Raw genomic sequence first — 26633 nt, forward strand, 5'->3', positions numbered from 1 at the left:
GGCATCTTACTGGGGGGGGGGGCGAGGAAGGGAGGGCAGATCCATCTGCGCTTGGTTTTATTTTTATTTCTTTTTCTTTAATTCGGCGCTCTCTCTTCTTATTAATCCAGCACTGCTACCCAGTGCAGCTCTCCGCGCGCCCGCGCGCTAAGTCCAGCCTGCTTTCGCCCTCTTCGCGATTCCACCAACCCGACCCAGAGAGGCGTCCCGTCCTAGCCAATAACAGTGAGTATGCTGACCTCTCTCCCCGACCCCATCTCACCGCTGTATCAGCTTCTGTCCACGCACGATAGCTGTCATTTATCACTTCGTCTAGAGACGTTTCTTATGGGCAGAGGCATCCGCAAATCCGTGCCCGCGTAGACGGCGGCCAGTGCCAGGATCCAACCGGCAATCCACATTCCTGTTTGGGCAATGTAGAGGCCGAAGACGGGCCAGTCTTGGACTTTTCGACTCTGAGTCTCGTCGCCGCCTCTTGCCTGCGTGCGCCTGCGAGCTCGCGTGCGTGAAATTCGGATAGCCTTCCATCTATAGCGCCCAAGTCCGGGCATTCCGGCGGGCCGGATTGGGACGCAAGGGCGGAGTGGTTGTTGCGCGTTCCCGGTTTCCCATTCGCGATACATCCTCCACAGCAAGCGGGCAACCCCCCCCTCTCATAGTATGGCAAAGGGAGGCCACATGCAGACACGAACGCGGCCAGTCCAATGCGCCGTATTCGTGCCTCACCCACCAAGCTACGATGGCCTCTCCTACAGAGGATCTCCGGCAGCAACCTCGGTAGACAAAGAGGCTAGGGACATGCGGGTATCTCTAACTAGGTATCTCTACGCTTGGTTACGTCAACATGGGGTAATAAAAACCCCAAGGCTCGCCCGGAACAGAAAGCCGTCTCCAACAATCGCATCCTCCGACCAGGGAACACAGCCTCTGGACCACGGCCGCGTCAAGACGAGGCGGCGTCAAGCGTGTTGGGTGCTATTCCGACTGGGGTGACCGCCGTCGATGAGGCGAATCAACACACCAACTCAGAGGTAGGTATCAGCAATAATAGCCTAGAAACTACCGCCTCGATGGGTAAGTCGGGTGACGGTGAATCCACTTTCCCCAGATTATCCCGCATAGATCAAATGAGGGGAGCGAGGAGAGGAAGTCAGAGTAAGCTGCTAGACTGAATACCATGTGGGGGTGGTACCTCAGATGTAACCGACATCGTACGCCCCCGACTCGATTTACTGGCCCCGTGAGAGACATGTACGAAGCGGATCGATGCTATCCTCCCCCAGCCCTGGGGCCTTGGGGTTATGTGCGGGGTCTTGTCGTCCTCGGAGCCGATGAGTGACTGAGAGGGGGAATTCAAAACCTCGAACTTCCCCGGCTCTCTTCAGAGGTCCTGGTACGACACTCCAGCTACCAGCACCACACCGTCCAGCGGCGTGTCGTACCAGCTCAGCCCTCCAGACACCTGCGAAAATGGCAACCGCGGATTCTCTCCCGTCGAGCCAGCGGAGAGTTCCCGGGTCTGTAGATATTCCCCTCGCAAAATGGCCCATCCCCAGCAAAGGTGATATTAGCATCGGGGATGCATCCGAGGCCGCTGACAAGGCGGTGGACTCCTTCAATACCTCGTTGTCCAAGGGAGACTACAACGCGATCGCAGACCTCTTCGTCGAGGGCGGCTATTGGCGGGATCACCTCGCCGTGACTTGGGATTTCCGCACCGTGAAGGGAAGAACCCAGATCGTCTCCTTCCTGGAGGGCGGGCACCGCCTCACCAAGATCTCTATCGACAAGGTCCAAGTAGTACCCTTCCGGGCAGACGCCTCCGTCGAGGGTATCCAAGTATTCATCAATGTCTTCGCCAAATACGGAACCGGCCCCGGCGTTGCGCGTCTTATCCACGACGACGGCCAATGGAAAATATGGACTTTTTATACGACCATGAATGCGCTTAGTTCCCGCAAGGAGTCTATTGGCCCAAATAGGCCAATTGGTGCCCAGCATGGCTATCGTGAAGATAGGAGAAATTGGGTAGAGAGGAGGCAGGAGGAGATCAGCTTTGAGAATCGCGACCCTGACGTGCTCATCATCGGTGGGTTCGAGTTGCCCTTCTGCCGAGAACCAACACTGGCTAACCTGCGGCAGGCTGCGGACAGGCCGGCCTTTCGGTCCACGCTCGGCTGAAAATGCTCAACGTCGCCACTCTTGCTATCGACGTGAGCGACGAGGTTGGTGACGCCTGGAGAAAACGCTATCATCAGCTCGTGCTTCATGACCCCGTATGGTACGACCACATGCCTTACCTGAAATTCCCAGAGTTCTGGCCGGTTTTTACGCCCAAGGACAAGATGGCCGACTTTCTAAAGTCGTATGCCGAATTTCTCGAGCTCAACGTGTGGAACAGCACGAGTCTCGAGTCGAGCAGCTGGGATGGGGAGAAGAAGCAGTGGACCGTGGTGCTCAAGCGCAAGCATAAGGACGGGGCCGTCGAAACTCGCACGATGTATCCTAAGCATATCATCCAAGCCACCGGCCACTCCGGGAAGAAGAACTTTCCCGAGTTCAAAGGCGTGGAAAACTTCAAGGGCGACGTTCTGTGCCACTCCTCGGATTTCCGGGGCGCCAAGAAGAACACCAAGGGGCGCAAAGCCGTCGTGATCGGCGCTTGCAATTCTGCGATGGACATCTCTCAGGACTTTTACGAAAGCGGATACGATGTGACAGTGGTTCAGCGGTCGTCGACCACCGTCATGAGCAGTAGGGCGGTGCTGGAAATCCTGCTCAGTACGACCTATTATGAGGGCGGTCCGCCAGTCGAGGAGGCAGACCTGCTCACGTGGTCCAGCCCAAGCGAGGTTTATAAGGCGGCGCTCTACGACGTCACCGCGCTCCAGCAAGAGTTTGATCAGAGCATTCTCGAGGGTCTCAACCGGGTTGGCTTCGAGACCGACAAGGGACCGATGGACTGCGGGTTGTGGGCAAAATACATGCAGCGCGGCGGCGGGTACTATATCGACGTGGGCACGTCGCAGCTCATCATTGACGGCAAGGTCAAGGTGCACCACGGAGCCAGCGTCGCCGAAATCTTGCCATACGGAGTGCGCCTCGACGACGGGATCGAGCTCGAGGCGGACGAGATCGTCTGCGCGACAGGCTACCAGAATATGAGGACCACCACTGAGGCGATATTCGGGGAGGCCGTTGCCAGCAAGGTTCCCAACGTATGGGGCTATGACAAGGAAGGAGAGGCAAACGTGATGTGGCGGCCGAGCGGCCATCCCGGTCTCTGGCTTCACGGAGGGAATTTGGCCGTGTGCCGCTACTTCTCGAGGCTCCTGGCTGTCCAGATTGCAGCCCAGTTAGACGGGATATCCCCGGTTTGATCGTCTCGAGCCGACCACGGCATGATGGTAGCCACTGCGGAGGACGTGTCTCTCTCTACCATTCTGTAGCATTGTGCAGGCGTACCGTATCAGAGAGTCAATATATGGGAAGGTCATCGTGGTTCTCGGCGGTAGACCAATCCATCTGCTCTCTTATCCGTAAATATCGAGGGACAGCCCACCGCGACCCTGCGCCCCCTATAAGAGGTAGTAGGCACCTGGAAAATATAGCTGTTTTAATCCGTCCCAAGAGCCATCTCTTCTCTTGCTGGTTTCGAAAGAATATAGGGACTCGCGCCTTCAAGGCCTCAGCGATTTCAGGGCCCAAGACAACCATAGGTGACTTTAATACTCCGTCCAGTCTCTTCATTGGCGTGACGGGCAAAAGGTTAACAGGATCGAAATGCTGATTCGTTCTCCCTCAGAACCGAAAATAGATTCATCCTTAATCCTGGTCATTATTATTCCGCCTGGCGAAGATGACACCAACACAGTCTAGGTTTAATCAGAACCTCTAGCTGGCAGACATGCAACTAACGTCATCCATGCCAACAACGAGTGCTTGAAAGCCATGCGTGGGGTATGGGTTCGTGAGGATATAATTGAGAATCGGAACGTTAGGCTGTTTCGGCTTCTCGTCGAGGATGTTCTATTCTTTGCTGCTAGCCTTTTCGTCGTCTCGGAAAATAGTCGCACGCATAACCACCGAGACATCCAGAGGAGCCCGGCGTTGGCCATCTATTGCAAGTGGTATTTGTCTGGTTTAAAATAGTAAGCCGACACCGTGGCGCAATGGACGCGAGGTCTGGTTGCCGTTCTTATATGTGCAAGTCGACCAGTCATCGATCCGCGTCTGGCCCCAAGCGTTCTTCACCGCGCGGTTGGGGTAGCATTCCTCCCAAGCGATCCCGAAGTCGACGGTGAGACCACGAGCCAACACGCCGGTCCCCTTTCCAGTTCGATCGCTCGTTGTCGCGGTCAGAGCGAACGCTAGCTTGGTTTTAACGTCGCCGGTGCCCTCACCGCCGTCCATGCACGTGGACCATTCTAACCGAGGGTTCCCGTCGCCGACCTCGAAGTCCCCGTTGAAGTCCCCGTCGCCTCCGATTGTGGTCGGTTTAGCGCTGTCAATCTGTAAATCTGTTGGCCCCGGCCCCTTTCCGCGCACGACGGTGGATTGTGAGGCGAGGGAGTAGAATGAGGAGAGACTGATGCGGATTCACTCACCATAGTAGACATAGACACATTCCATATATCCGGAGGGGCCCTCCCGGGATTAAGCTTGCGGTTCTCGTACCGAAACACGGCGTTCGCGGACAACCGGTAAAGCTGAGCGCCGTCTGTTGCCGTAAGGTGCCCTTTGTAAGTCACGTTCTGAATCGCAAACCGGTACTTATACCACCAAGACGTGAGTTCCGCCGTGAATTGGCATACGGCCAGCTCATCTGTTCTTCCATGACCCTCGGCTCCGAACCTCATCGCAGGAAGATCCAGCCTAAGAGTGTGCGGTAGGAAGGTAATGTTGATACTTTTTCCTGGCGAGCACTGCCATGCTGTGTCGGATACTATCCCTAGGACGATTGGCAGCTGGGGAGGCGGGGGACTCCCGTATGTGGCTGCTATCACACTCGCGAGGCAAAAGACTGCGACGCTAATAGAAAACTGCATAGCTTAGTGTTTCGGGAACAGGCGGTCGTCATTTCACGAGTATTACTGGGCAAAAGGCAGCGTGGTGCCAAAGGTCAGGAGGCTCCCTGGGCGAAGGCGGACAAAGGCGTAAAATATATACATACGTGCCGATCCGATTTTGTCTCGTAATAGGGCTCTCGGGGGGGCTCTGAATTTACTACTCAGTAATAATATGCCCCCCCCCCCAGTCGCATCTTACCCAAGTATTTATCCCGTATGCCTGTAGTTCCGTAGTTGTAGATGATATCGTTAACTACCGAGCCGGGTAATTGGTATCAAAAGGGCCTGGCAATCAAGCGATCAACTTCTGCCCCTTTTCTGGGAGGGGGGTTTTCATGATGCGGGGAGAATCCGCGCGGTAGAAAGGATAATAATAGAAGGAAAAGGTTTACATGGATTTAGGTACGTGTTACAGAGGGACTTCCCGGGCCCATCCCCATCCCTTTTTGATTTACCACGTATTTACACGTATAGATAATTGAAGGGTAGGCTTTCTGTTTTCCTCTTCTTTTCTTAAAAAGAAACAAAAGACGGCGGGGCGTAGAATCGGGTGTCGTTGAATTCTCACATTATCAGCTTCACCACCCACGCACACACCTCAATGCGTGAAACTAGACTAATATTATATAACAGGCAGAGCGTATTGAAGTTTACCGATACCACGGAGTATATTCACCCAGCCTCGATGATAATTGGTATATCTGAAGGAGCTTGCGTTGACAAGACGGAAAAGCTTCGTTGTCACCAGAGGCCTGATATTAACTTCATTCAACATACGAAGCAGCTTTTGGCAGCCCTCCTCTCCCTAGACCCTCCCCGAAAAGGGGCATAACACATGTGAAGGTTCTAGGCTTGCAGAGAATGGCTTTGGCGCTGTATTATGCCGTTCCTCTGGCACTGGTGCCAGCGGCCGAACCTCGGTATTGTAATACGACTTAGCTGAGGATACCAAGTGGATGGGTTAATACAGGTGCCCGATTCTTGCAACGGCTTAGGTATTTTCGGTTAGCTATAGCACTTCATGTCAAGATTTTAGATAGGGTACGGGCTCAACTGTGAGTTCCCCAACTTCGTGCTGTCCATAATTGGCATTGCAGCACGAGGGGAACGACCTGATGGAAATACCCTTGCAAGGAGGCGGTGGATGGCGGATGCACCTACAGCTCGCTGCCTGACCCAAGGTAACTTCGTCTGTTAAGCCGTCGGCGCAAAGATCTTGAGCCCTGACCTGTAATCACATGCTTACACACAGTGACCATGTAACCTACCTAATGTTAGGAGGTAGGTCACAGTCAGACCTAGTAATAGGCTGCCGCCCCGTGTCTAAGACCACAAGCTCGGATACCCCACGAGAACACCCAGGTTTGCGGAGAAATGCGGAGTTGGAATGCTACAGGGCGACGGCCCCAGTTACCCGGATTGGGTTTCTCGCTTGTGGGGAGGGTTACATTTCCGGCTGGGTCTGCTTGCCCTTTCAGGGTTGTGCCCCAGGAATGCAACTTCACACGATGTGTAAGAGTATGTCTCTTTCAGACACTGGATTTCTGACGCTATACTCGCGCAACCGGCAGTTCCCTTACTGGCTACAGCGCGCAATCCGGAGGATGACTGAGGTGGCTTACGCCGTCACACCCTGACAGCAGCCGTGTTCGGCGCGGGCTCTGGGGTGGGACGAACTCAACCTCATGACAGCAGGAATCGGGAGTCTATGCGAGCAGCGAATGCCATGTCCACTCCTTCCTCACCCGTCTGCCTTAGGGCGTGGCTGAATTCAGAAGGTGTAGGCCATCGTCTCGCGGCGTCTTTCCATCCTCGTGTGATGAGCGGACGCGTTTGCAGACTACGTTATGGCACCTGGACAAAGAGACCGGTATTAGTTCGCCGAGGATACCCGGTCTGCCGTGTCGACGAAACGGCCCTCGCTGCTGCGTCGTGTCTGCGCGTCGGAATGACCTTCGTTCGTCTTTCTCGCCGTTGCGTTGCACATCATACTGAAATCGAGACCATGCCGTAATACACAGCGTTGCGTCGAAATTGATATACGCATGTCACCACTCCCGCTCTGCTCGGCCTGCGTGGGACAGGCGTTGGTTTCTAGAATGCCTTATTAGTAGCTGAAGCCCTTTTGCTCTGCCAGCAAACTGCACGGTAAGCCCAACGGTTAGGTGACGGAAGGCTGTGAGCATGAAACCCTCCTCTGCAACCCAAAGCAATTTGAAATTCGTTATTCCGACGGCTGACATGTACGTATCCGAGATCTTCCCTGCAGTATATATTACATGAAGGGGGAATGCAGCGTTGCCGGGATCCCTCTCTCGAGCTATCACAGTATCCAGATGGCGATTCTCAAAGTCCCTGCCGTTCTGGCTTGCATAGCCTCGCTTCTTAGTCTGACACACGGGAAGCTACCTGGCCAGGCTGTAAAATGCACCGTGGATTACTTGAATGGGTTTCTGTTTGACGGCATCTCGGTTGAGCATGCGGATGGTGTGACCTCAGGGTATTTCGCGGAGAGCGGCAACTTGGGATACCCATCGGCAGCATCTGGACTCCCTCCACTCTGCGCGGTTATAGTTAACAATGTGACTGCCGGTTATCGGTTTGGAATGTTCCTCCCAGAGACCTGGAACTCCCGGCTCCTGGTTGTGGGGAGCTACTCGTTTCTGGGCGGAATCAACTGGCTTGATATGGGACCCGGGGCGCGTTACGGCATGGCGAGCCTCTCAACCGACACCGGGCATAATTCTGGCCAGGGGGACTTGACATGGCCAACGTCTGAAAGCGTGAAGGTCAACTGGGCCTACCAGGCAATGGAAGGTTCTATTCATCTCGGCAAAATGCTCATTGAGGCTTACTACGACAATAAGCCGATTGCGTATTCCTACTACAGTGGCTGCTCAACCGGGGGAAGGCAGGGTCTCAAGCAGATCCAGGTACGAGTCTCGTGCTAATATCGCGGGGATTTGGTAACTAATTGTATGACAACGTCAGAGGGATCCCGACATCTTCGATGGCGCTTTGATCGGGGCACCCGCTTGGGATACGAAGAATCTAATGCCGTGGGTGTCGAGGTTAGCGACACTCCACCTCCCAGAGAGCTCCCCACGGAGTATCAACGACTACAACCTTTACTTGCGGCTCCAGCAGGAAGTTCTGGCACAGTGCGATTCCCTTGACGGGGTGAAGGACAATATAATCTCTGCCCCCTCGGCCTGCCGAGACCATTTCGATATCACCAAAATCCGCTGTGGCACGACGGATCAGGCGTACTGCTGGACGCAGGCACAGATAGAAACGGCGCAAAAAATGTATAGCGATTACGTTACCGACGACGGGGAATTCGTCTATAAGGGACTGGACTACAGCTCAGAAGCAGAGTGGGCTGTATATCTCCTGCCAGCTAACCCCAAGGATGCCAACAACGTGAGAAGGGGATTCGATGCGCAATACGAGCGAACGTTCATGGGTTACGGCCCCTCCTGGCAAATCACCTCGTACAACGACACCGTGGTGGACGACTCGCGAATTCGCGATGAGCGCTCGGTGCACGCCACCGCCGATCACTACGACTTGGGCAGATTCCGGAATCGGGGAAAAATTAGTAAGTACCTACCTACCTATTCTCTGTATCAGGGCCGGGAGCAAGGGTTTTTTTTTTTTGCAAAAAAAAAAAGCCACTAATTTGTCGCCGCTAACTCGGTGCTGTTGCAGTCATGTATGGAGGCCTTGCGGATGGCTACGTGCCCGTGCAGCACACGACGCTGTATTACAACAGAACGGTCGAAGCGATGGGGAACGTGGACGATTTCTTCCGGTACTTTCAGATTCCCGGCATGGGACACTGCTGGGGCACGGCAGACAACGTTAAGGCTCCGTGGATGATCGGTAGCGCCGGCCAAGCGGCGCAGAGGCCGCCGTACACCGCCGGGTTCTCGGTTCCGCTGGGGTACAACGACAGCCGGCACGACGCGTTGCTGGCGCTGATGGACTGGGTCGAGAATGGCAACGAGGTCTCTCAGATCGTCGCGTCCGAGTTCAACTTCACGGACGCGACGAGACAATCCCTCGTCCTGTACCGCCAGCGACCCATCTGCATGTTTCCGCGAACGGCGGAATGGGTCGGACGAGGATCCCAAGATGACGCCAGCAATTGGCGCTGCACGTGACGGCTCAATAGTTAGCCCCGCATAAATGCATACGTGCATTTCGGGCGGGACAAGGTGCGTGTAGGCGGGGAAAGGCGCGGGGAACAGCGTCGATGTTATGGGGCCGGGTGCCAGGTATTTGGTTCGCACGTGGAGTCGTAGTAATTCAGGGCGAGAATCCGCCCTCCTGACAGTAATTCTGTGGCTTGCGCTTGATCGAGAGAGAGAGTGTGTGGGTTTCTGGCTTAGCAGGCTTCATTCATAGGTGCCTCCTCTGTGTGCATGTATGTAGGTAGGTGACCTGCGCCGCCGGGGGTGTCGTTCCCTGCCGGAGGTTAGGCACCTCGGTATCTTGAGGTAAGAGGTACCTAGGATACAGTCAAACGGTTGGGCATATATCAGGTACCTTGGGTGGCTCCTGAGTACCTAGGTACATCCTCCTCCTATGCCAAGGCCTCAAACGGACGCCGATAGCGACAACTATCTCCCTTCTCACTGCGGCTCTCCTCTGATTAGTTTCTTCCGCCTGTCACCTCCCATGGCCTGGTCGTCGCTTGTTTTTCGGGATGTGCCTAGCCGAGTGCCTAGGCAATCTGTCATGTCCCGATAATTCGAGACCCCAGACCTGAGTAAGCACGCCACGCCCGCTAGTCCACCCTAGTGGTATTACCGTCGTCGTCCGTGAGATTACTTGACACACCTAGGTATGCACCTGTATACGCTTCCCTCTGGCAATAACGAACCGGGTATAACATTAGACACATCGCATCTTTATACACGTATGAGTAGGTGTCGGGTGTGTATATGATGGGCGGGTTCTGCCATCGACGATATCGTTGGACCCATGAAGGCAGTTCCTGAGCCCACCCACTCGCTCTCCACTCTAGCTTCCGAGGTAAGTCCCCAACCACCACAATCATATCATAGGCAGGGCCGGTCTGCGCGGCATGTGTAGACAGAGCTGTCATGAGAATAATTAGTAACCTCACGTCAAGTTGATTTCCCACGAGGGATCCTGAGCGGAACCGTCGCTGATTTTACCATGTCTTCAACGCCGACGAAACGCGCCGATGGGCGTCTCACGTTCCAAGAACTTATGCCCCTGGTGCCCCTGCCAGACGGGGTCGGGAATGGAAAGGCTACCAAGCGATACATGAGCCAACGGAAAGCGTGGTTCCCCAAAGGCGACGTCGCGATTGCGAGTAAGATGGACGATTCCAAAGTGGTGCCGCTCAACAACCATAATACTTCATTTGGCGGACACGTTTACAGCCAAGCAGGCCTGGCGGCTTCGCTGGCCTCGGCGGAGATACCTTCTCGAGAGAAGCTTGGAATCCATGTGAGTTCTCCCCCCTCTCTCCCTATGCACCTGGCCTACCAATACGGCCTTGAGAGAGTCCGATGGTGTGATGAGAGGGGCATGGGCGTTTGCCCTCGAGGAAGGCTGTGACGGCGCTCTACTCGCTCGATGTTGCCAGCGATGAGCTACGCTATCCAACTTCTTTCGGCCGCCTATTTTCCCCCCCCCCGCGATGAGAGACTCGCTGACTGGCGCAGACTATTCATGGTTACTTCTCGGAAGGTGGCTTGATAGACCGGCCGTTCATATACGATGTAACCACCATCTCTGCGAACCCGGGGTTTCCCAATTTTCTCGTCACGGCGCGACAACCGCTGTCCCCGAGCACGAATGAAGAGAAAGACCACTTCCCACTAGCGGATTCCGATCTCGCCCTCGGCCCGGTCTGTTTCGGCGCTCTGGTGTCCTTGAGACCACCTGTACCGTCGCAGCACGTTGCCCAAGAGCCGACAGTGCAAACGCGGTTCGCGAGTATTCTAAACTCGCGGCCACCGTCCGCCTGGGGTCCTTCGCCGCATGTCGACATCGCGCTTCTAGTAGATTTATTTCCAATGTGTAATCCCGGCACGTTTCCCATGGTCGACATGAAGAAGGTCGACCTAACCGCCTTCAACAAGGGTAAACCCCTCCACGAACGCCGAGAGCTTATCCTTTATCAACTCCTCGCTCCACTCCCTGCTGATGATCATGACGCACACATCCTCGTTCATGCTTTCGTAGTGGACAGGAATGGCCTGCTTATGATGGGTAACCACGTGGGATTTGGCTACGATTTCGGTCGCGCCGCTAGTTTGAGCTACTCATTCATAGTGCATGTCAACTCTGAAGATGCGGTAATGTCTTACGGCCCGGACCAGTGGTGGGTCCAAGAAGTCTGCTTCCCGAGGGTCGAGGCCGGGAGAGGAATCGTCATGAGCAAGATATGGAGTCCGACAGGTGTCCACGTCGCGACCGAGTATCAGGATGGCATAATTCAACGCCAGCGGAAGCCAAGCGAGAAACAAGGGAAATTATGAGTCGCAGTTGTCGAGGTGGAGGACGTCTTCAGTTGCGAGACTGCAAGATACGTTGCGTAGAAAGTACCTAGTATTATATTAACTCTACCTGATTCCATGACGATCTAATAGCTCACGCGGGTGCCTCTCGGTCACCACACCGCGAGCCAACAGCGGGAAAAGCAGCACAACTGCTACCTAATACCAGATCAACCGCAGGTATAGAGGACATTAATTTCCCTCGAACACGCCACTATCTTCCTTTCCCGCGGATGCATTTCCATTTTCCCCGAGGCTCAAGGGATTCTCCCTGACAGCTTTATCGACCTCTACGTAGGCATCGTAGCCGAAAAGCCAGGGTTGAACTCGAGGACAACACCAGCGGATCGGAAATGGCTCGCCCTCCGTCCCCTCTCTCACTTGCGACAACAGTATTTCGTCTCGCGCCTGTTGCTGACGTCCGTCCACCATGTGAAATACATTGCGCTAATTTGGGCCACCGCGCGTTAGAGAGATGACTCGAATCGAATTCGTGGACAACGGAGAGCGTGGGTACTAGTGTGGGCTGCTGTTGGGCGGCAAATACCTGTTGGAATACTTCCTTCACCACCGCGTCTGCCCGTGGTTTTCGAAGCTGCTCGTGCATCCTCAACACCCACCCAAGCTGGTTCTTGGCTTGGATATGTCCCAGTAAGCGGCCGAGCACAGCGCCGTCTTCGATGGCTAGATTGGCCCCTTGCCCAAGGTATGGGAGCATAGGGTGGCAGGAGTCGCCACTGCGTCAGACGCATCAGCCAAACGAGCAGATGTGAGACGGGACGTCAGTGATAAGCTCACACAAATACGAAATTGCCATGCTCAGATTCGTGAACCCATCTGCGCATCTCCTCCCCTGGGAGCCGAGGTTCCTATCAGAGCGATGATTCACTTCAGGGCAGGGAAACAACTAGGGCAGATGCTTACGATACATCAATTTCCATTTCTTGACTGCGCTGGCAACGGCGAGAAACCTGTCCAATATCGGGTCCCAACCTTTAAAGAGGGCTTTCATCTCCTCAACATCGCCGCTCTGTTGGGTAACACCACTCGGAAGGTCGTCCGGGGTTATCAACACAAGGTTATACTCAGTACCACCTCGCAAGGCGTATCCGACAACGTGCGACTTGGGTCCTATCCATACGTTACAGGACGGGATTTGCACCCACCCCCTCAACTCCGGGTCCTGGATCTGGTCTAATTTCAGCGTTAGTCGGTATGCCAGGTCGCCTGTCGGCCTAGGAACGCCCTCGAAGTCCTTGGGGAGGAACTGGGCTCTACATAGAGACCATAAGCCATCGGCGGCAACGACCAGGTCGCCCCGCGCTCGCAACCCGGACTGGCTGATGACTTCTCCTGTCTCGAAGTCCACCTTAGCGACCCTAGTTCCGAATCGGAATTGGACGCCGAGCTCTTTCGCACGCTTGTAGAGTGATGTTTGGTAATCGACGCGATGCAGTTCGAGAAAGGGCGCTTCGTATTTTGATCGCATCGCCTTGTCGAAATCCTTCTCCAGAAGCAGGATCCCGCCGGTGTATTTGCGAACGGCAAAGTACGTCGGCTCTGCAGCCGAAGCCCATAGCTCATCGGAAACGCCCCATCGCTGTAAGATCCGCGATGAGTTAGGGGTAACCTGTATTCCGGCTCCTACCTGCCACTGCGTTAGCGACGCGGCACTCCCGGCGGATGTTCGAAGCACAACCTCAGCTGGTTCTATGTACCTACCTCGTGAAGCCCGGCGGCAGCTTCGAAAACAGTTACGCGGTGGCCAGAGAGCGCAGTTGCGATAGCGACCCCGAGACCGCTTAACCCAGCACCTATGACTATCACGTCTAGACATATAGCTGACTTAACAGGTGCGTTCTGGATTTGTTAGCGAGATACGCACGGAGAAATAAGATTATTTGAGCGCAGCCTACCACAATATTCACTTCCGGTTCCATCTTTAGGGGTTTCCGTTGACATATACTTATATTTGAGGCTCTTTACACGCGTCTTTTTGTAGATACTTCGCAAAATATCTCGTCTTACGGCGAGGTAGCGGACTTAGTCGACCTTTCCAATATTAACCCCGGCTGCCGTATTACGCCTCCCCCACTTCTCGGTTAATTTGTCTTTGGTCTTCAGGCGGTGTCGCATTCGGAATGGGAGGATTGATGACATTCCATACACCGGTAAGTGGCGCACCGCGCTGCAAACTATCCCAATCGGCTAGGACGACTTCACCTCCATAGAGCTGGAAAGGCGGGAGTACCTACTGGTGTAGTGCCCTGTCCTGCCTAGCACACCACTCCCCCCTAATAATGTCTGATAATAATCAGCCGGCATATCTTAGGTAAATAGACCCTTGACAAACCCAAAGACCATCTTTTGAATATCCTAGGTATAACTGGTCCATAAGGCACGTGATTCCTTTTATGTCACTGTGTAATACATCAGGAAGATAGCCTTTGGGGAGAGCCTCAAATAGGGTCAGAGGTTCCTCCTAGTTTCATTAGAACATAATGCCACGTGTGGAATCAGCCCTTATATACCAACATACTACGAGTGATAGAATATAGGTCTCTACGTTTTACACACATAGCATGTCCATCGGGCCACCGTGTGAGTTGCGGCATCTACCTACCTATAGAATAAGGGAGAGGCCTATGAGGTTGTGTATATTATTTTGAGCAGTGCTGTTTCATACGAATCTCCGGGCATTAAGATGTTTTTACTTCATTTGTGTTCTTACTTTATTTTTCTTTTTTGCCATGTGTCATCGAGCGGGCCCGGCGCGCATGGGAACGGGTTTCTTCGTCCGGTGCCGTCGGAGTATCAAGTCCGTTTAGTCTCTAGTGTTAGCGCGTACTCTTTGGTCGAGTATGAAGATGTCCTGGTGGCTCGAGGTCTGAAGCTTAACGTAGCGAACGTGTAACTGAAGGAGTTATAGCAACTCCGCTTGACGTGAGGTGTTTAGAGCTTCATAGCCCCCCTATACTTTCTGTATTCCGTATCCACTCAAAATTGTCACAGGACGTGGAGAGGCCTCATCGGTTGCGGTCCGCCATAATAAATGCGTCCAAGGTAGCCGGCAAAGACGGACAGATTTCTTCCCTCGCATCCATTTGGAAAGCAATCATTTGCATCGAAAGCAATTCGCGACCGGCATCCCTACAGCTACTAATATTCGAACTTTCTGCTTCTTTTTTCGCCTATACCAGCCGTTAAAGGGTTAGAGATTCGTTACTAAGCCCCGTCCTGTTCGCTGGCCGCCTCCTCAAGACGAAGACAGACACAGACAAGCATTTATGCGCCGCCCATAGGCGCACCCCAGCCTACCGTGGATAGTGAGAAACTACCACCTAGAGCAGGGACTCTTCATCACAGCAATGATAGTTGACAATAATCTATTGATTATACCTACCGTAGCTTTGCATGTTAGTCTTGGAGGATTAGCCGTGATGGGTTTAGATGATCGATATCCTGTGTCAATAGTTCGACTTGCATAGATAAGGGTCTACCTGGGTGCTGGCTAATATGAGTGCTAAGATAAGTCGGATCGAAGATACCGGAATCGAGCTTTGACAGGGTGTAATGACGTATGCTAAGGCGATTGAAAACGAGAACTCATCGTGGTTCCAATATCGCATTTAAATAGCTGCTTGCCATACGTGCCTTGACGATGCTTTTCTTTTTCTTATTTATGCCAGCCGTGCGACCCTGGGCTAAACACTGCGGATTACGCATCGGAAGTTAACTGTCTGTGACGCGCGGTCGATGAAAAGATGCGAATCCGCCTCTTCCACTGCATCCTGGGGCTCCTCGCCCAAATGCCAACCACCTACGCGAAGCTTCAGGCGAACTACACGTCACCATCGGGAGTGCAGATTTTCAATCCATCCAGTTTCTTTAACACCACTGGTCCATGGAGCTTGATGTCTGTCGCAGGTGATACACTATATATTTCTGGTATAGAGAGACCCCACCCTGGTCCAAGATGGCCGCAGTGTCGAACGTGAACGTTGTCGTCTTTGCTCACCAGTTCTACCAGGAATGCGCGGCATTTATCCAGCAAACAGTACGCTTGCTCCAGTGGGACTTGCTCGTATCAGGCAAGCCTACCAAAACATGGCCGCCCTCGCCGAGATGGCTGGGTCTGATCTCAACTCCTGTGTCCGGCTCGTCGTCTACGTGACCGATATGTTTCGATACCGACCGATGTGTAACCAGGTGCAGGTGGAGCTCTGGGGAGATGACCCGAGAAAATACCCTCCCCGGACAATCGTGGAGGTGGGCAGGCTGAACGACGACGATATTGTGGAGGTCGAGGGCACCTTTTGGATGGGGAAACAGGGCCGCTGCCGTTAATTGCTAAACTGCCGTCTACCTCGTGTCATATCTGACTGTTGTTCGCAGTTTCCGGGACATAGTGCTGTTCGTGAATGTTTACGAAGAATACTTGGGTGAATCTTGAAATTCGCAATCTAGGGGGAGATAATAGAAAGCTTCGGTTCTCGACTTTATATTACTTACTGAGCGGGTAGCTCTGTCGTAAACCTCACGGAGTTGATATCGTCGGCTCTGATAATGAGTTTGCCTTCGAAGATTCGGCCACCTCTCTGTCCACGCCTTGCCAGCAAGCGAATCCACACTGGTCCCCTCGGCATTCTCTATGACTTTCGTTAGCGTCCCGGCAGACTCGGTGCTCGTGGTAAACCTCAGAAATTCCCCTTGTAGCTTAGCTCTCTTGCGGAAGATAGATGGAGCTGCACTAAATCCGGCCTTCATATTAAGCCTTTACTTCCCCATTCTTTAGACCTCGTAGCTAGACATGCGTAATATCCACTAGATTAGTATTTTCTAGCTTAACGTCGGCCTTCTGCAAAAGATTGGAAGAGTTAGAGGCTACTACTAGTCCGTAGTCATTGGCTGCGAAGTCGAGGGGGCCTTGCTGGAGGACAGTAACGTCGTGACGGGCACGCGGGTAATCTGCGGCCGACAGTCTTCCGATCCCCGCACCACAGATGATTATGCGAAGTGGTACGGTCCTTGAGAGTCCGAGGGAGAATGTCACAAGACAGAGACGCGTCAGGCGGCTGCCTGTCATTATTTGAAACTAATGAGTATCTCTTCGGACCCATTTCGATGCTGTGGAAAGAATCAGAGTAGGTTGTGTGAGGGAGGAAGTCTCGTCCAAATCGGTACTCCGCGCTGGCAATTCATCTTATTGCACCCAGAAGCAATAATAACAACCTGGAATCGTGCCACATCGAAATCGAAATCAGTACCTACGAAGCAAAACAGCAGGTCAGCTAGTTGTATATTTGGTCGTAGTACCTAAGTCCGTGAGCACATCGTGCTACAAGGCAAAAGGGCAGAGGCGCTCCTTAGGTGCTGAGTGCATCGATCGTTATGAGGCAGACGAGGCACCTAAAGATGCCTATAAAGGAGGTTAGGTATCTCCTATTCAATATTAGGTACAAGGGTGGTTATTGAAGCAATTCAGGAATTTTCGCGCGTGTGGGGTGCCAACCTTGCACAAGTACTCAAGGTACCTTGGCGGGCATATTAGGTACCTCGCAGTGCATTAGGTAACGCACAGCGCCCCATAACTCCCCCACGTCGTCGTGCTGGCGTAGAGCTGAGCCTTCACTACCTACAACCTACGACCTACGACACCACAAGACCTCATCTTTCTCCAATGCCCTAGGCCGCGGTTCTCGTTATGGTCTTGTTAACAGACGACCATCCCTCGGCCGACCTCGAACGAGACCACGCCGCTAGGTTAGCTGCGACCTCTGCTCTGCTCAATCGCGTAAGAACACTACAATCCGAACTCGAGCGCTTTGCGGTCCACCTCACCGAGGTATACGATGGCTACTTTCAACAGATGCCTGCCTACATACATTCGTCGTTTGCAAGCGATCTCCGTGCCGAAGCGGACAGCATCGAGCGGGCCGCTCGTGACCTCGGATCGACACGCCCCTCGGTGTTGCACAGCAGCCAGTCATCAAATGTTCCATTCCTAGAGCCCGTGTGGGACACGGCAAAACGTTCCCGGGATATCGTCAAGTTGCGATGTGCTGTATCCATTGGCCCGTTTAAGAAACCGATCATGGCACCAGGGACACGTATCGTCCGAACCCAGGGCGAATCGCAGTCCTTCCGGTCGGGCAGTTTCGTGATTGATGTGATTGCCGACGGGGGCCACTCGTGGTACAAAGTCTCTTCAATGACAAATAAGAGGCTGCTTTTCGACATGGCGAAAGAAGCGGTATACTGCGGAGGTAGCGACGACGAGGATGATGGCGACCCCGTTAATCTAGACTACGCCGATATTCCTCTTCTAAAGCTTGCCAGGAATCTAGCAAATGCCGCCAAGGGGCATCGGATCCAGGCGAAAAGCCCAAATCCTTTTCTCGTATTGCCGCGTATTAAACTTGGTGAGCACCCTGAGATCGACATGGTGCTGGGGTCTTGCCGTCGGCTGGGCGTCGGATTGCTCTGTAGCGATGACCTGCCACCAGCTCCGCCTCTCTCTGATGCCGTCCTACATGCGATGGCCCCTAGCCCGAAAGCAAACTTCACCGAGGTTTTGAACATTGATACCTCCCTTCTAGTTGCTCTTGCGTCGGATTTCTCTCATACTACGGTCACGAAGCAGCCCTGGTTTAGCCATTCGCACAATGATCATGCAGATCTGGAAAGTGAACAGTCAATACTCTCGTTAGTTTATCCCGTGATAGGTAGCCATAAGCTCGTCTGCACCAAGGACGCGGCAGAAACATTCTCTCACATCGTCGACACGTTGGCAACCGCATCCGAGAAGGCTCGTGCGCATCTGATACTTGGTTCTGATCCTGGAAAGCCCCAAGACCAACGGGTCAAGGAGCTACAGTTATTATCCATCCACGAAGTTCCATCCTGCTTTCAGCTACCGATCAGGATTGTTGACGCAAATGAAAACGGCTGCCAGGACCGCTTCACGGCTCCTATTAAGAAGCTGCTGGAGGCCGTTTTAAACCCCGGGAGGTCAGTGTTTTCGTACGGCTGGGCGAGCGAGCGTACCACCTTAACATGCAACTCGGTTGTTATTAAGCAGCTTGAGAAAGACCTCGAGCAGCTTCCAAACCTAGGGGGCCTGCCATGGCCATCGATCTGGGCGTTCCCAACATCAAGACCACTGGTGGGCGTTCCGAAAGAAGGCACCGTCCGTAGGCGCGTACGGAAGCACATTGGAGATTGCAGTGAGAAGTGTACCTGTGGCATCCAAGAACTCTATGGCCATCAGGGAGACATTACAATTCTTTAGTTTCGGCAACACCCTAAGAATTAGGGCGTACACATTTCAGTATTCAGATTGCTGAAGTGATGACAAAAGGCCGCTGTGAAGTCTCCCCCATCGCTCAGATCAGCTTACAGCTTATATGCCATATTTTCTGGAAACCAATTCGGTTCTCGCGAGCGTAAAGCACGGCGGGTGATGGGCGGCCTTCTTCTCATGACATCGATAACTGCCCGAGCCAGACTTACTCCTTATCCAACTTTGCGGTTAGCTAAACGGTAGTTCCGCCCGCTCGGGGGGTCTTATCTTATAAAAGCTCACCAGGCGCCCTTGACCCATTCACCGGAAGTCCTTTCTCGAAAATACCCTGTGCCATCTTCATGGGCCACTACGCTAAAATCTCAATTGCAACCAAGATGCTCACCGACGGGGCACATTCGACTTTCATCCAGCAAAAGAGCTCAATCGTCCCATCCAACAGTCCCACCCAACAGCCCCATACAACAGCCCCATAGTTTACGCATCAAGCGATCGTTCCTTGTTAGATCTCCAAGTACGTTTCCCGCCTACTCCCTCATGTTTCCTTGGGCGTGGAAAAAGGTCGGAGAACGCGTCCGGCACTTACAGTCCCCAAATATAGCCAATCCGGCCTAGACATGTCTCGGACCGCAAGTCCGATGTGCCTCTGCAGAAAGCATACCCAGATTTCCCATATTTTCGATTGGAGCCCGCGTGGCCGTGATCTGGAGTCGGTCGGATCATCCTGCAACGTCAATGCGGGGAAGAGAAGAGGATCCATAGTGTACCGCCGCCCGGAAAGTCTATAAAGATGGGACTCGGATCCATCCAATGTGTAGAGAGTCCAAACCCAGAGCCTTCGACAGACCCGTCAGAGCCAGAATGGCGTTCGTTTGGGGATTCATTCTGCTGCTGATGAGTCCGGGGGCCTTTGCCGCCGGACATGTCTTTCCAGATTGTATCAGTGGGCCCTTGAGCAGTAATAACGTCTGTAACGCGACATTATCGATCGGTGAACGAGTCCAGGCCCTTGTTTCGGCCCTCGAGACGAAGGAGAAATTCAAACTCCTCGGCAGCTCATCGCCCGGTGCCGAGAGGCTGGGCCTGCCCAGCTACGAGTGGTGGCGTGAGTGCCCTCTCCTTTCTCCTTCCTTGTATTAGCTGATTCGTGAAAGCCTTGGTGCTAATTAATTCTAGAGGAGGCATTACACGGTGTTGCGCATTCACCAGGTGTGAAATTTGCGGAATCTGGCGACTTCTCTTACGCCACATCCTTCCCACAACCGATTCTTCTGGGCGCCTCCTTCGATGACGACCTCGTCGAGGCCGTTGCGACAGTCGTCAGCACCGAAGCTCGGGCGTTCAACAACTTCAACCGATCGGGTTTAGACTACTGGGTGAGCATCTTTGGATCTATTTCCTTTTTTGTCGATCTCGCGAACTGGTGCTAGGACGCATACATACATACTCCCGACATCAGGAGACAGAATACATGTTAGACTGTTGTTATGAGGCCGTTTGTGGTGGGTACTAACATGTCGCCGTAGACTCCTAACATCAACCCATATCGCGACCCCAGATGGGGCCGGGGTCAGGAGACGCCTGGCGAAGATCCCTATCACCTCAGCTCGTATGTGAGGGCGGTAGTGAAAGGTCTTCAAGGCGGGGAGGATCCCGATGTGCTTAAGGTGGTGGCAACTTGCAAGGTAAGTTCTCGTTCGGTATACCACGTCTGAGAGGTGCTGAGTAAATTTTGGCTATAGCACTTTGTCGCGTATGACATCGAGGACTGGCACGGAAATGAGCGTTATGAGTTCGACGCCCGAGTAACTCCCCAGGAATTGGCCGAGTATTACATGCCCCCATTTGAGGCTTGCGCGCGAGCAAATGTCGGGTCCATTATGTGCTCCTATAACTCCCTCAACGGTGTTCCCGCCTGCTCGAGCTCTTACATTCTGCAAGACATTTTGAGAGATCATTGGAATTGGACGCGCGAATACCAATACGTGGTTTCGGACTGCGATTCTATCCAGAACGTCTACCTGCCTCACAAGTACCGCCAGACTCGTTCGGCGTCTGCCGCTAGCTCCCTCCTCGCGGGCACAGATCTCGACTGTGGTGAGTATTATGGCCTTCACCTGCCCTCTGCCTACGAGGAAGGCCTTATTGATGATGATGCACTCGACACGGCTATCTCGCGAATCTACGCAGGTCTTATGAAATTGGGTTACTTCGACCCGGGAGAGTTCAATCCTTATAGGTCACTGGAGTTCTCCGATGTCTTCACTCCGGACGCAGAAGAACTCGCTCGGAAGGCCGCAGAACGATCGATCGTGCTGATCAAGAATGACGGCACTCTGCCTATCCAAGTTCCGGTCAGCAGTAACCTAACTATTGCCCTGATCGGCAGTTGGGCCAACGCCACGACAGATATGCAAGGAAACTATTACGGCACTGCCAAATACTTACACTCTCCGTATTTCGCAGCCAGCCAAATCCCCAACGTCAACGCCATATACGGTGGTATTCCGGGAGACCCCACAACCAACGGCTACCCCCAAGCTCTCGAAGCTGCCGCAGCCGCGGATGTGGTCATCTACGCGGACGGCCCTACGCTCAAAACCGAGGCTGAGGAAAAAGACCGTACGCTAATCCGCTGGTCTGGGGAGCGCATCGACATCGTGACGCATTTAGCCAGCCTCGGCAAGCCGTTCGTTATTCTCCAGATGGGCGGCCAGCTCGACGACGCTCCCTTCCTCGACAACGCCAACGTCTCGGCGATCGTGTGGGGGGGCTACCCGGGCCAAGCGGGCGGCGACGCGCTCATGAACATCCTGACGGGCAGAGCCGCCCCCGCGGGGCGCCTGCCGGTGACGCAGTACCCGGCGCGCTACGTCGACGACGTGCCCATGACGGACATGGGCCTGCGGCCCGACGCCCGGACCGGCAACCCCGGCCGCACGTACATGTGGTACGACCAGGCGACCGTGCCGTTCGGCTGGGGCCTCCACTACACCACCTTCGACGCGTCTATCGCGAGAGGCGGCGACGACGACGACGAAAGGTGGGACGTCGCCGACCTCGCCGGCGCCTGCTCCGAGGAGGAAACGCGCAAGGAGCTCTGCCCGTTCCAGACGGTGGACGTGCAGGTGTCCAACACCGGAAACGCGACGTCAGACTTCGTCGTCCTCGGTTTTCTCAGCGGCGCGCACGGCCCCGAGCCGTACCCTATCAAGCGGCTCGTCGCCTACCGTCGCCTGCACGACGTTGCCGCCGGCGAGCAGCAGGTGGCAAGCCTGGCGCTGACTCTAGGGAGCCTAGGACGTCGGGACGAGGACGGAAACCTGGTGTTGTATCCCGGCGAGTACAGCCTGCTCGTCGATGTGCCGACGCAGGCTACGTGGAACTTCACCCTCGTTGGCGAGCCTTTCGTGCTGGACGAGTGGCCGCAGGACCCGGGTGTCGCTCAGCAAGATGCCGGCGTCTTTCTGCAGGCTACTCGCTAGCTATGTAGATAACACGAGAGAATGAGGGGCTTTGAGACACGCGCTCGCCGCTGGACCAAGAAGTTGGGACACGGCATCATAAACGCAGGGTAGCACAACAGAAACCAATCTCGCGGTACTCTCGAAGTAGCGTGTCATGTTCTCGTAGTATCGGCATTTAAATGCAACGACGCATGTATTAACTCGTGCGCGCCTATACTAGCTAAGATGCACTAAATCGCCGAAGCCCTCCGACCATGTAGATAAGTGATCTTTCGTATATGAAAGGCTCCAAATAGAGGAAGCCGAGAGGGATATAGTAGCAAAGCAGTCTGCCATCTTTCTCCACAACGTGACCCACCCCAGAGTTTATATAATACGCTTCACTTCGCATCACCTCATGCAGTCCGTCCTACGAAACTCTCTATAACACATATGCTCCGAATTTATAGAAAGCTGTATAGTGTAATAACCGTGTTCACGGAGTCTTGGTCGCGGCGCGAAAGCTCTGGTCGAAGGTTTGACGCACCTCGAGAACCATGAGGATGTGGCCCAGCTTGAGGGGGGCCTCGTCAAACCGTGCCAGCGTCTTCGCCGTGTTTACCGAGTTCGCGATTTCCCTGCCGTTCAGCTCGACGGCGGCCAGCAGGCTGAGAGTCTCCGGCATGTCTACCTCGTTGACGTCGGCGAGCACGGTCTCGAGACACTTCCGCCAGATCGACCGGCGCACCTTCGTCTCGGGCGGCGTGTAGCTGAGGGAGAGGTGGATCCGAGACTTCATGGCTACGTCGAACGAGTTAACGCGGTTCGTGGTCAGAAAGACAATCCCACTAAAGTACTCGAGCTCTCGAAGCAAGACTGCATGCACGTTTTGCGTTAGAGCGGTATGCTATAGGTCGTCGTTTTTCGGTATTGGATAAACCTCACCAGCAACCAATACGTTACGCTCCGAGTTACCGACGTCCTTCCGAGCCTCCAAGAACACGTCGGCCTCGTCGATAAGAACCACCGCCTGCCATACTGTTGCGTACTGGAGGATCTTCTTCAGCTCCTTCTCAAACGAAGCCAAACCGGTAAGCATACTAGGTTTAGGTCAACAACGACAATACTACCTCATGGTCAAAGCACAGATGTCTTACTTGCCGCCCTTGTTGAGGTCGCCGACGGAGGTCGAAACAAGCGCCTTCCGAGACCCCTCGGCAGCGGTCTCTGCTGTGAGCGTCTTACCGGAACCAGGCGTTCCGTGAAGCAGGATCACGAGCCCCTTGCCCTTCTGTTGCATGGACTCGCGCGGGTTCTTCGAGTACGCATGCGACGAGATGAGGGCGCGAAGCAGATGCTTCTCCTTCTCTAGGAGCACGAGGGAGTCCCACGCGTTCGGGCTCCACTCGACGTCACGGATGTTATCTACAAAGAAACGGCACCACTGCTTCCGCCCGAGCGAGTAGCCCAGCGTGAACGGCGGGCACTGGACCGGGTCCGGATCCGACTTCTTGACCCTAGCAGCGCCTAGGGGCAGCTCCTCACCGAAGGTCTTTCGGTCGAGTACGACGCGCCCGGTCTCGGTATACGGCAGCCAGACACCGCGGAACTTGCACCGCGATGGGTCGTAGTAATCGTAGGGCGGCTCCTTGAGCCATTCGGCAGCACCGTCTGTATTCACGCGCTAGTATTCTTGGATATAGCCTTGAATTTGCCCAACGCCCTTGCCTTTCTCTTTCCTCCCCGGAGAGAGAGAGAGAGAGAGAGGCAACACCGAATGTGCAAGTAGAGGGGAGCGAGGGGAGTGGGAAGAGGTGCCACCGTGAGTATGAAGGGTTCTAAGTGAAAGAGGGACTGGTGACTAGATCCGTCTGGATCGCTATACAATGAAACAATTCTTAAACATACCATATGCTACAGTAGTCGTGTCTTTCAACAAGAGGAACTTTTCCCCGCGAACCTTGAGACGGGCCTCGAGACTATCGCCTTCTCGGGCGAACGTACGAGGGTATACGTCGAGGTCCGTGATAAGCACAGCGCTTCCGGCGGGGAATTTGGCACGTTGGTTCATGACGATGATGTGCTCAGCTTGACCCGTCGTTACGCCGCTATCGTCCGTATACGAGCAGCACACCTCAAAATAGGGACCCGACACGTGGTCCACTTCATAGGCCGTCTTCCGGCAGACCATTAGCCAGGGGTGGCCCTCGACCTCGACGTACATGACGTCGCCGGGGCGGTAGATGATCCAGGCGTTGTCGTAGGCGATCTGACACTTCTGTATCATCTTGAGAGCGCGCTCGCGCTGGGGTTTGACCTCGTGCTCCATGAACTCGAAGAGCAGACCGAGATGCTCCCTCTCGATGACGTCGGTCGCCAAACGCCGGTAAGCCTCCAGCTCGTCCCAGTAGTGGACTAGCATCCCGAAGGGGCTGTGAAGCTCGACGGTAGAGGTAAAATCAGAGGGCACGGCCACGTACGACTTGATGACCTCGCGGAAGGCTTTTCGGATGAAGGGGGAGTTGACCTGCAGCGCAGTCCTACTCGGTTCGTTTTCCTGAAATCTCCTTCGGATGACCAGAGCATAGGCGCCGTCCTGGCTGCCCGAGTCATACCGTCCAAAGGGATCAGAGGCTGGCTCCGTCGAGGTTTGGCCGTGTTTCACGATCTCGTGGTATGCTATGAATTCACACCTCTCGCCAAAGGCCGCGTCCGGTGGAGAGGTCTCACCGTTCGTCTGGGACGCCTCTGGACCTACCCGATCCGACAACCCATTAGGTGCTGGGAGAGAGGTATTCATAGTGGTATAGCAGCAGCAGCAACAACGACAGCAACGACAGCAACAATCGTAGACGTGATAGGTTCACTCACCAAGAGCTCGAGGATACGGGGAGAAGATGGTAGGTGTGAAGTGTGATCTTCCAAAACCAAAGTGTGCCTATTGCTAGGAAGGGATCCCACGACAAGTCCAGGCTCGGTATTTATATACGCCGGGGCAGGTGCCAGCTCGGGCAGGAGTGGCACGGAGAAGCAGGCTCTTACAAGGTGGGTATATCTTACATCCAGCCAAGTATTACAAAGTGCCACCGGATATAGACGTGTAAGTCGAAGCACGAGAGGCCCGGTCGAGAGGGAGACGAGACGAGACGTACACGTACCTACCTCACGTCTCTCTCACAGGGGTTTAGCTAGCAGTTGCCTACCGTAGGTACCTATCTTAGGTACTTACCTACCTACCTAGGTACCTACCTACCTAGGTACCTACCTACCTACCTACCTACCTACCTACCTACCTACCTACCTAGATGCTTTCCGATCGACTGGCTGGGTGAGTTGCGCAAAATCCCGTCGTGAGAACCTCACTCCCTGATATCGGACTTATCACAACGTAGACATCGAAATCGTTGTCCGCCGGATAAGACTATGTGCGGCTAGGACTTACGATATCGGGGGAACGGGGTGGACATAGAGATCCGGACGGATGATGCTTGACCCACCGAATTCGGCTGGCCGCCCCGGTTAGGTACCCACCTCCTAGCGTAGCACCGTAGCACCGTAGGCAGGCTGCACCGCACCTTGGACACGAACTGGGGGCGTAATTGCTTTTTGGTGTTGTTGGGTGTGCGCAAGGAAAGAGCACCTGACGCGCTAGGGGCAACTGCTAGACGCCCGATCTAATTCCCTTGGGTACTGTAGGGTATGTACCTAATGTACCTAGGTAGGTACCTACCTACCTTAGGTACCTGTATCTAATAGGGTTCGTACCTACGGAGGTAGGTGCCAATTAGGTACCTAAAGTAATTGCTTGCTCTTGAGGTAGGCAATTGCCTAAGCTGCCCAAGATACCTAGAGTACACGAGAATATAGGGCACTCTCTTTAATTAGAGGTCTAGGTAGGAGGTACCTTAGGTAGTAAGAGGTAGCAGGTACCTAGGTACCTAGGTAGGTCTATGTTGCACCGTGTTCCGTCCCACGAGCCTGCCGTGCTCCCAACCGCTCCCCGCAAAATCACCTCACCGCTGCTACCTCGAACGTCTATTACACGCCACGAGGCTTACCCTACCGAGAGAGGGATAAGCGATCCCGTGCACTGCTTCTTGGTACACACACTCGCAGCTTCGACCTGTTCGCAGCTCGCTGGATTGCCCTCCTTCTCCTCTCTCCTTTCTTCCCCCTCCTTTCTCCTCTCTCTCCCCCCTCTCCCTCTTGTTGTCTAGGGAAGTAATACATCTGCCCAACGGTAGGCCCAGCGAGTGTCGCGCGGTTAACCCCAGCC

At 54.2% G+C, this 26633-nt stretch overlaps 10 protein-coding genes across 10 annotated transcripts; 6 read left to right on the forward strand and 4 right to left on the reverse strand.

Moving 5' to 3' along the window:
* Positions 1 to 1361: 1361 nt before the first annotated feature.
* Positions 1362 to 3429, forward strand: GGS23DRAFT_273360 (FAD/NAD(P)-binding domain-containing protein). The gene is made up of 2 exons (XM_051512464.1): positions 1362 to 2089; positions 2143 to 3429. The coding sequence occupies exons 1-2, from the start codon at positions 1471 to 1473 to the stop codon at positions 3378 to 3380; spliced, it is 1857 nt and encodes a 618-aa protein (XP_051375192.1). The 5' UTR covers positions 1362 to 1470; the 3' UTR covers positions 3381 to 3429.
* Positions 3430 to 4000: 571 nt separating this feature from the next.
* On the reverse strand, positions 4001 to 5106 carry GGS23DRAFT_550853 (uncharacterized protein). Its single transcript, XM_051515309.1, has one exon. The coding sequence runs from the start codon at positions 5046 to 5048 to the stop codon at positions 4428 to 4430; it is 621 nt and encodes a 206-aa protein (XP_051375193.1). The 5' UTR covers positions 5049 to 5106; the 3' UTR covers positions 4001 to 4427.
* Positions 5107 to 7170: 2064 nt separating this feature from the next.
* On the forward strand, positions 7171 to 9447 carry GGS23DRAFT_273512 (tannase and feruloyl esterase). The gene is made up of 4 exons (XM_051512465.1): positions 7171 to 7247; positions 7339 to 8002; positions 8061 to 8670; positions 8781 to 9447. The coding sequence occupies exons 2-4, from the start codon at positions 7349 to 7351 to the stop codon at positions 9233 to 9235; spliced, it is 1719 nt and encodes a 572-aa protein (XP_051375194.1). The 5' UTR covers positions 7171 to 7247; positions 7339 to 7348; the 3' UTR covers positions 9236 to 9447.
* A 240-nt stretch (positions 9448 to 9687) lies between these two features.
* Positions 9688 to 11661, forward strand: GGS23DRAFT_550857 (Thioesterase/thiol ester dehydrase-isomerase). Its single transcript, XM_051515310.1, has 3 exons — positions 9688 to 10109; positions 10210 to 10553; positions 10772 to 11661. Exons 2-3 carry the CDS (start codon positions 10257 to 10259, stop codon positions 11588 to 11590), a joined length of 1116 nt encoding a protein of 371 aa, XP_051375195.1. The 5' UTR covers positions 9688 to 10109; positions 10210 to 10256; the 3' UTR covers positions 11591 to 11661.
* Positions 11662 to 13720, reverse strand: GGS23DRAFT_550861 (FAD/NAD(P)-binding domain-containing protein). Its single transcript, XM_051515311.1, has 6 exons — positions 13525 to 13720; positions 13331 to 13468; positions 12533 to 13256; positions 12407 to 12461; positions 12156 to 12345; positions 11662 to 12055 (listed from the first exon to the last, which is right to left on the reverse strand). Exons 1-6 carry the CDS (start codon positions 13546 to 13548, stop codon positions 11801 to 11803), a joined length of 1386 nt encoding a protein of 461 aa, XP_051375196.1. The 5' UTR covers positions 13549 to 13720; the 3' UTR covers positions 11662 to 11800.
* A 1398-nt stretch (positions 13721 to 15118) lies between these two features.
* GGS23DRAFT_273585 (YjgF-like protein) lies at positions 15119 to 15994 on the forward strand. Its single transcript, XM_051512468.1, has 2 exons — positions 15119 to 15556; positions 15639 to 15994. Exons 1-2 carry the CDS (start codon positions 15373 to 15375, stop codon positions 15953 to 15955), a joined length of 501 nt encoding a protein of 166 aa, XP_051375197.1. The 5' UTR covers positions 15119 to 15372; the 3' UTR covers positions 15956 to 15994.
* Positions 15939 to 16541, reverse strand: GGS23DRAFT_273540 (uncharacterized protein). Its single transcript, XM_051512466.1, has one exon. The coding sequence runs from the start codon at positions 16373 to 16375 to the stop codon at positions 16034 to 16036; it is 342 nt and encodes a 113-aa protein (XP_051375198.1). The 5' UTR covers positions 16376 to 16541; the 3' UTR covers positions 15939 to 16033.
* Positions 16542 to 17120: 579 nt separating this feature from the next.
* On the forward strand, positions 17121 to 19310 carry GGS23DRAFT_273588 (uncharacterized protein). The gene has a single exon (XM_051512469.1). The coding sequence runs from the start codon at positions 17313 to 17315 to the stop codon at positions 18897 to 18899; it is 1587 nt and encodes a 528-aa protein (XP_051375199.1). The 5' UTR covers positions 17121 to 17312; the 3' UTR covers positions 18900 to 19310.
* Positions 19132 to 22625, forward strand: GGS23DRAFT_273607 (glycoside hydrolase family 3 protein). Its single transcript, XM_051512470.1, has 4 exons — positions 19132 to 20016; positions 20088 to 20287; positions 20438 to 20596; positions 20654 to 22625. Exons 1-4 carry the CDS (start codon positions 19722 to 19724, stop codon positions 22394 to 22396), a joined length of 2397 nt encoding a protein of 798 aa, XP_051375200.1. The 5' UTR covers positions 19132 to 19721; the 3' UTR covers positions 22397 to 22625.
* Positions 22287 to 25555, reverse strand: GGS23DRAFT_273557 (P-loop containing nucleoside triphosphate hydrolase protein). Its single transcript, XM_051512467.1, has 4 exons — positions 24266 to 25555; positions 23515 to 24028; positions 23303 to 23457; positions 22287 to 23233 (listed from the first exon to the last, which is right to left on the reverse strand). The coding sequence occupies exons 1-4, from the start codon at positions 25155 to 25157 to the stop codon at positions 22854 to 22856; spliced, it is 1941 nt and encodes a 646-aa protein (XP_051375201.1). The 5' UTR covers positions 25158 to 25555; the 3' UTR covers positions 22287 to 22853.
* Between the last annotated feature and the right edge of the window lie 1078 nt (positions 25556 to 26633).

The sequence above is a fragment of the Durotheca rogersii genome, assembly GCF_024521655.1.
Source record: "Durotheca rogersii strain YMJ 92031201 chromosome Unknown GGS23scaffold_3, whole genome shotgun sequence".
NCBI lineage: Eukaryota > Fungi > Ascomycota > Sordariomycetes > Xylariales > Xylariaceae > Durotheca > Durotheca rogersii.

What these genes read in the sequence shown, in the direction of transcription:
- GGS23DRAFT_273360 (XM_051512464.1), top strand. Translation starts at nt 1,471, where the DNA reads ATGGCAACCGCGGATTCTCTCCCGTCGAGCCAGCGGAGAGTTCCCGGG. An exon ending in CCCTGACGTGCTCATCATCG is followed by an intron (nt 2,090 to 2,142) that starts GTGGGTTCGAGT and finishes AACCTGCGGCAG; the next exon opens with GCTGCGGACAGGCCGGCCTT.
- GGS23DRAFT_550853 (XM_051515309.1), bottom strand. Translation starts at nt 5,048, where the DNA reads ATGCAGTTTTCTATTAGCGTCGCAGTCTTTTGCCTCGCGAGTGTGATA.
- GGS23DRAFT_273512 (XM_051512465.1), top strand. Translation starts at nt 7,349, where the DNA reads ATGAAGGGGGAATGCAGCGTTGCCGGGATCCCTCTCTCGAGCTATCAC. An exon ending in AGGGTCTCAAGCAGATCCAG is followed by an intron (nt 8,003 to 8,060) that starts GTACGAGTCTCG and finishes TGACAACGTCAG; the next exon opens with AGGGATCCCGACATCTTCGA. An exon ending in CCGGAATCGGGGAAAAATTA is followed by an intron (nt 8,671 to 8,780) that starts GTAAGTACCTAC and finishes GTGCTGTTGCAG; the next exon opens with TCATGTATGGAGGCCTTGCG.
- GGS23DRAFT_550857 (XM_051515310.1), top strand. Translation starts at nt 10,257, where the DNA reads ATGTCTTCAACGCCGACGAAACGCGCCGATGGGCGTCTCACGTTCCAA. An exon ending in GAGAGAAGCTTGGAATCCAT is followed by an intron (nt 10,554 to 10,771) that starts GTGAGTTCTCCC and finishes TGACTGGCGCAG; the next exon opens with ACTATTCATGGTTACTTCTC.
- GGS23DRAFT_550861 (XM_051515311.1), bottom strand. Translation starts at nt 13,548, where the DNA reads ATGGAACCGGAAGTGAATATTGTG. An exon ending in GAAATGGAAATTGATGTATC is followed by an intron (nt 12,462 to 12,532) that starts GTAAGCATCTGC and finishes CTCGGCTCCCAG; the next exon opens with GGGAGGAGATGCGCAGATGG. An exon ending in CATGGCAATTTCGTATTTGT is followed by an intron (nt 12,346 to 12,406) that starts GTGAGCTTATCA and finishes CGTCTGACGCAG; the next exon opens with TGGCGACTCCTGCCACCCTA.
- GGS23DRAFT_273585 (XM_051512468.1), top strand. Translation starts at nt 15,373, where the DNA reads ATGCGAATCCGCCTCTTCCACTGCATCCTGGGGCTCCTCGCCCAAATG. An exon ending in TGATACACTATATATTTCTG is followed by an intron (nt 15,557 to 15,638) that starts GTATAGAGAGAC and finishes CAGTTCTACCAG; the next exon opens with GAATGCGCGGCATTTATCCA.
- GGS23DRAFT_273540 (XM_051512466.1), bottom strand. Translation starts at nt 16,375, where the DNA reads ATGAAGGCCGGATTTAGTGCAGCTCCATCTATCTTCCGCAAGAGAGCT.
- GGS23DRAFT_273588 (XM_051512469.1), top strand. Translation starts at nt 17,313, where the DNA reads ATGGTCTTGTTAACAGACGACCATCCCTCGGCCGACCTCGAACGAGAC.
- GGS23DRAFT_273607 (XM_051512470.1), top strand. Translation starts at nt 19,722, where the DNA reads ATGTGTAGAGAGTCCAAACCCAGAGCCTTCGACAGACCCGTCAGAGCC. An exon ending in GCCCAGCTACGAGTGGTGGC is followed by an intron (nt 20,017 to 20,087) that starts GTGAGTGCCCTC and finishes AATTAATTCTAG; the next exon opens with AGGAGGCATTACACGGTGTT. An exon ending in GATCGGGTTTAGACTACTGG is followed by an intron (nt 20,288 to 20,437) that starts GTGAGCATCTTT and finishes ATGTCGCCGTAG; the next exon opens with ACTCCTAACATCAACCCATA.
- GGS23DRAFT_273557 (XM_051512467.1), bottom strand. Translation starts at nt 25,157, where the DNA reads ATGAATACCTCTCTCCCAGCACCTAATGGGTTGTCGGATCGGGTAGGT. An exon ending in GACCTCAACAAGGGCGGCAA is followed by an intron (nt 23,458 to 23,514) that starts GTAAGACATCTG and finishes ACCTAAACCTAG; the next exon opens with TATGCTTACCGGTTTGGCTT. An exon ending in GCGTAACGTATTGGTTGCTG is followed by an intron (nt 23,234 to 23,302) that starts GTGAGGTTTATC and finishes ACGTGCATGCAG; the next exon opens with TCTTGCTTCGAGAGCTCGAG.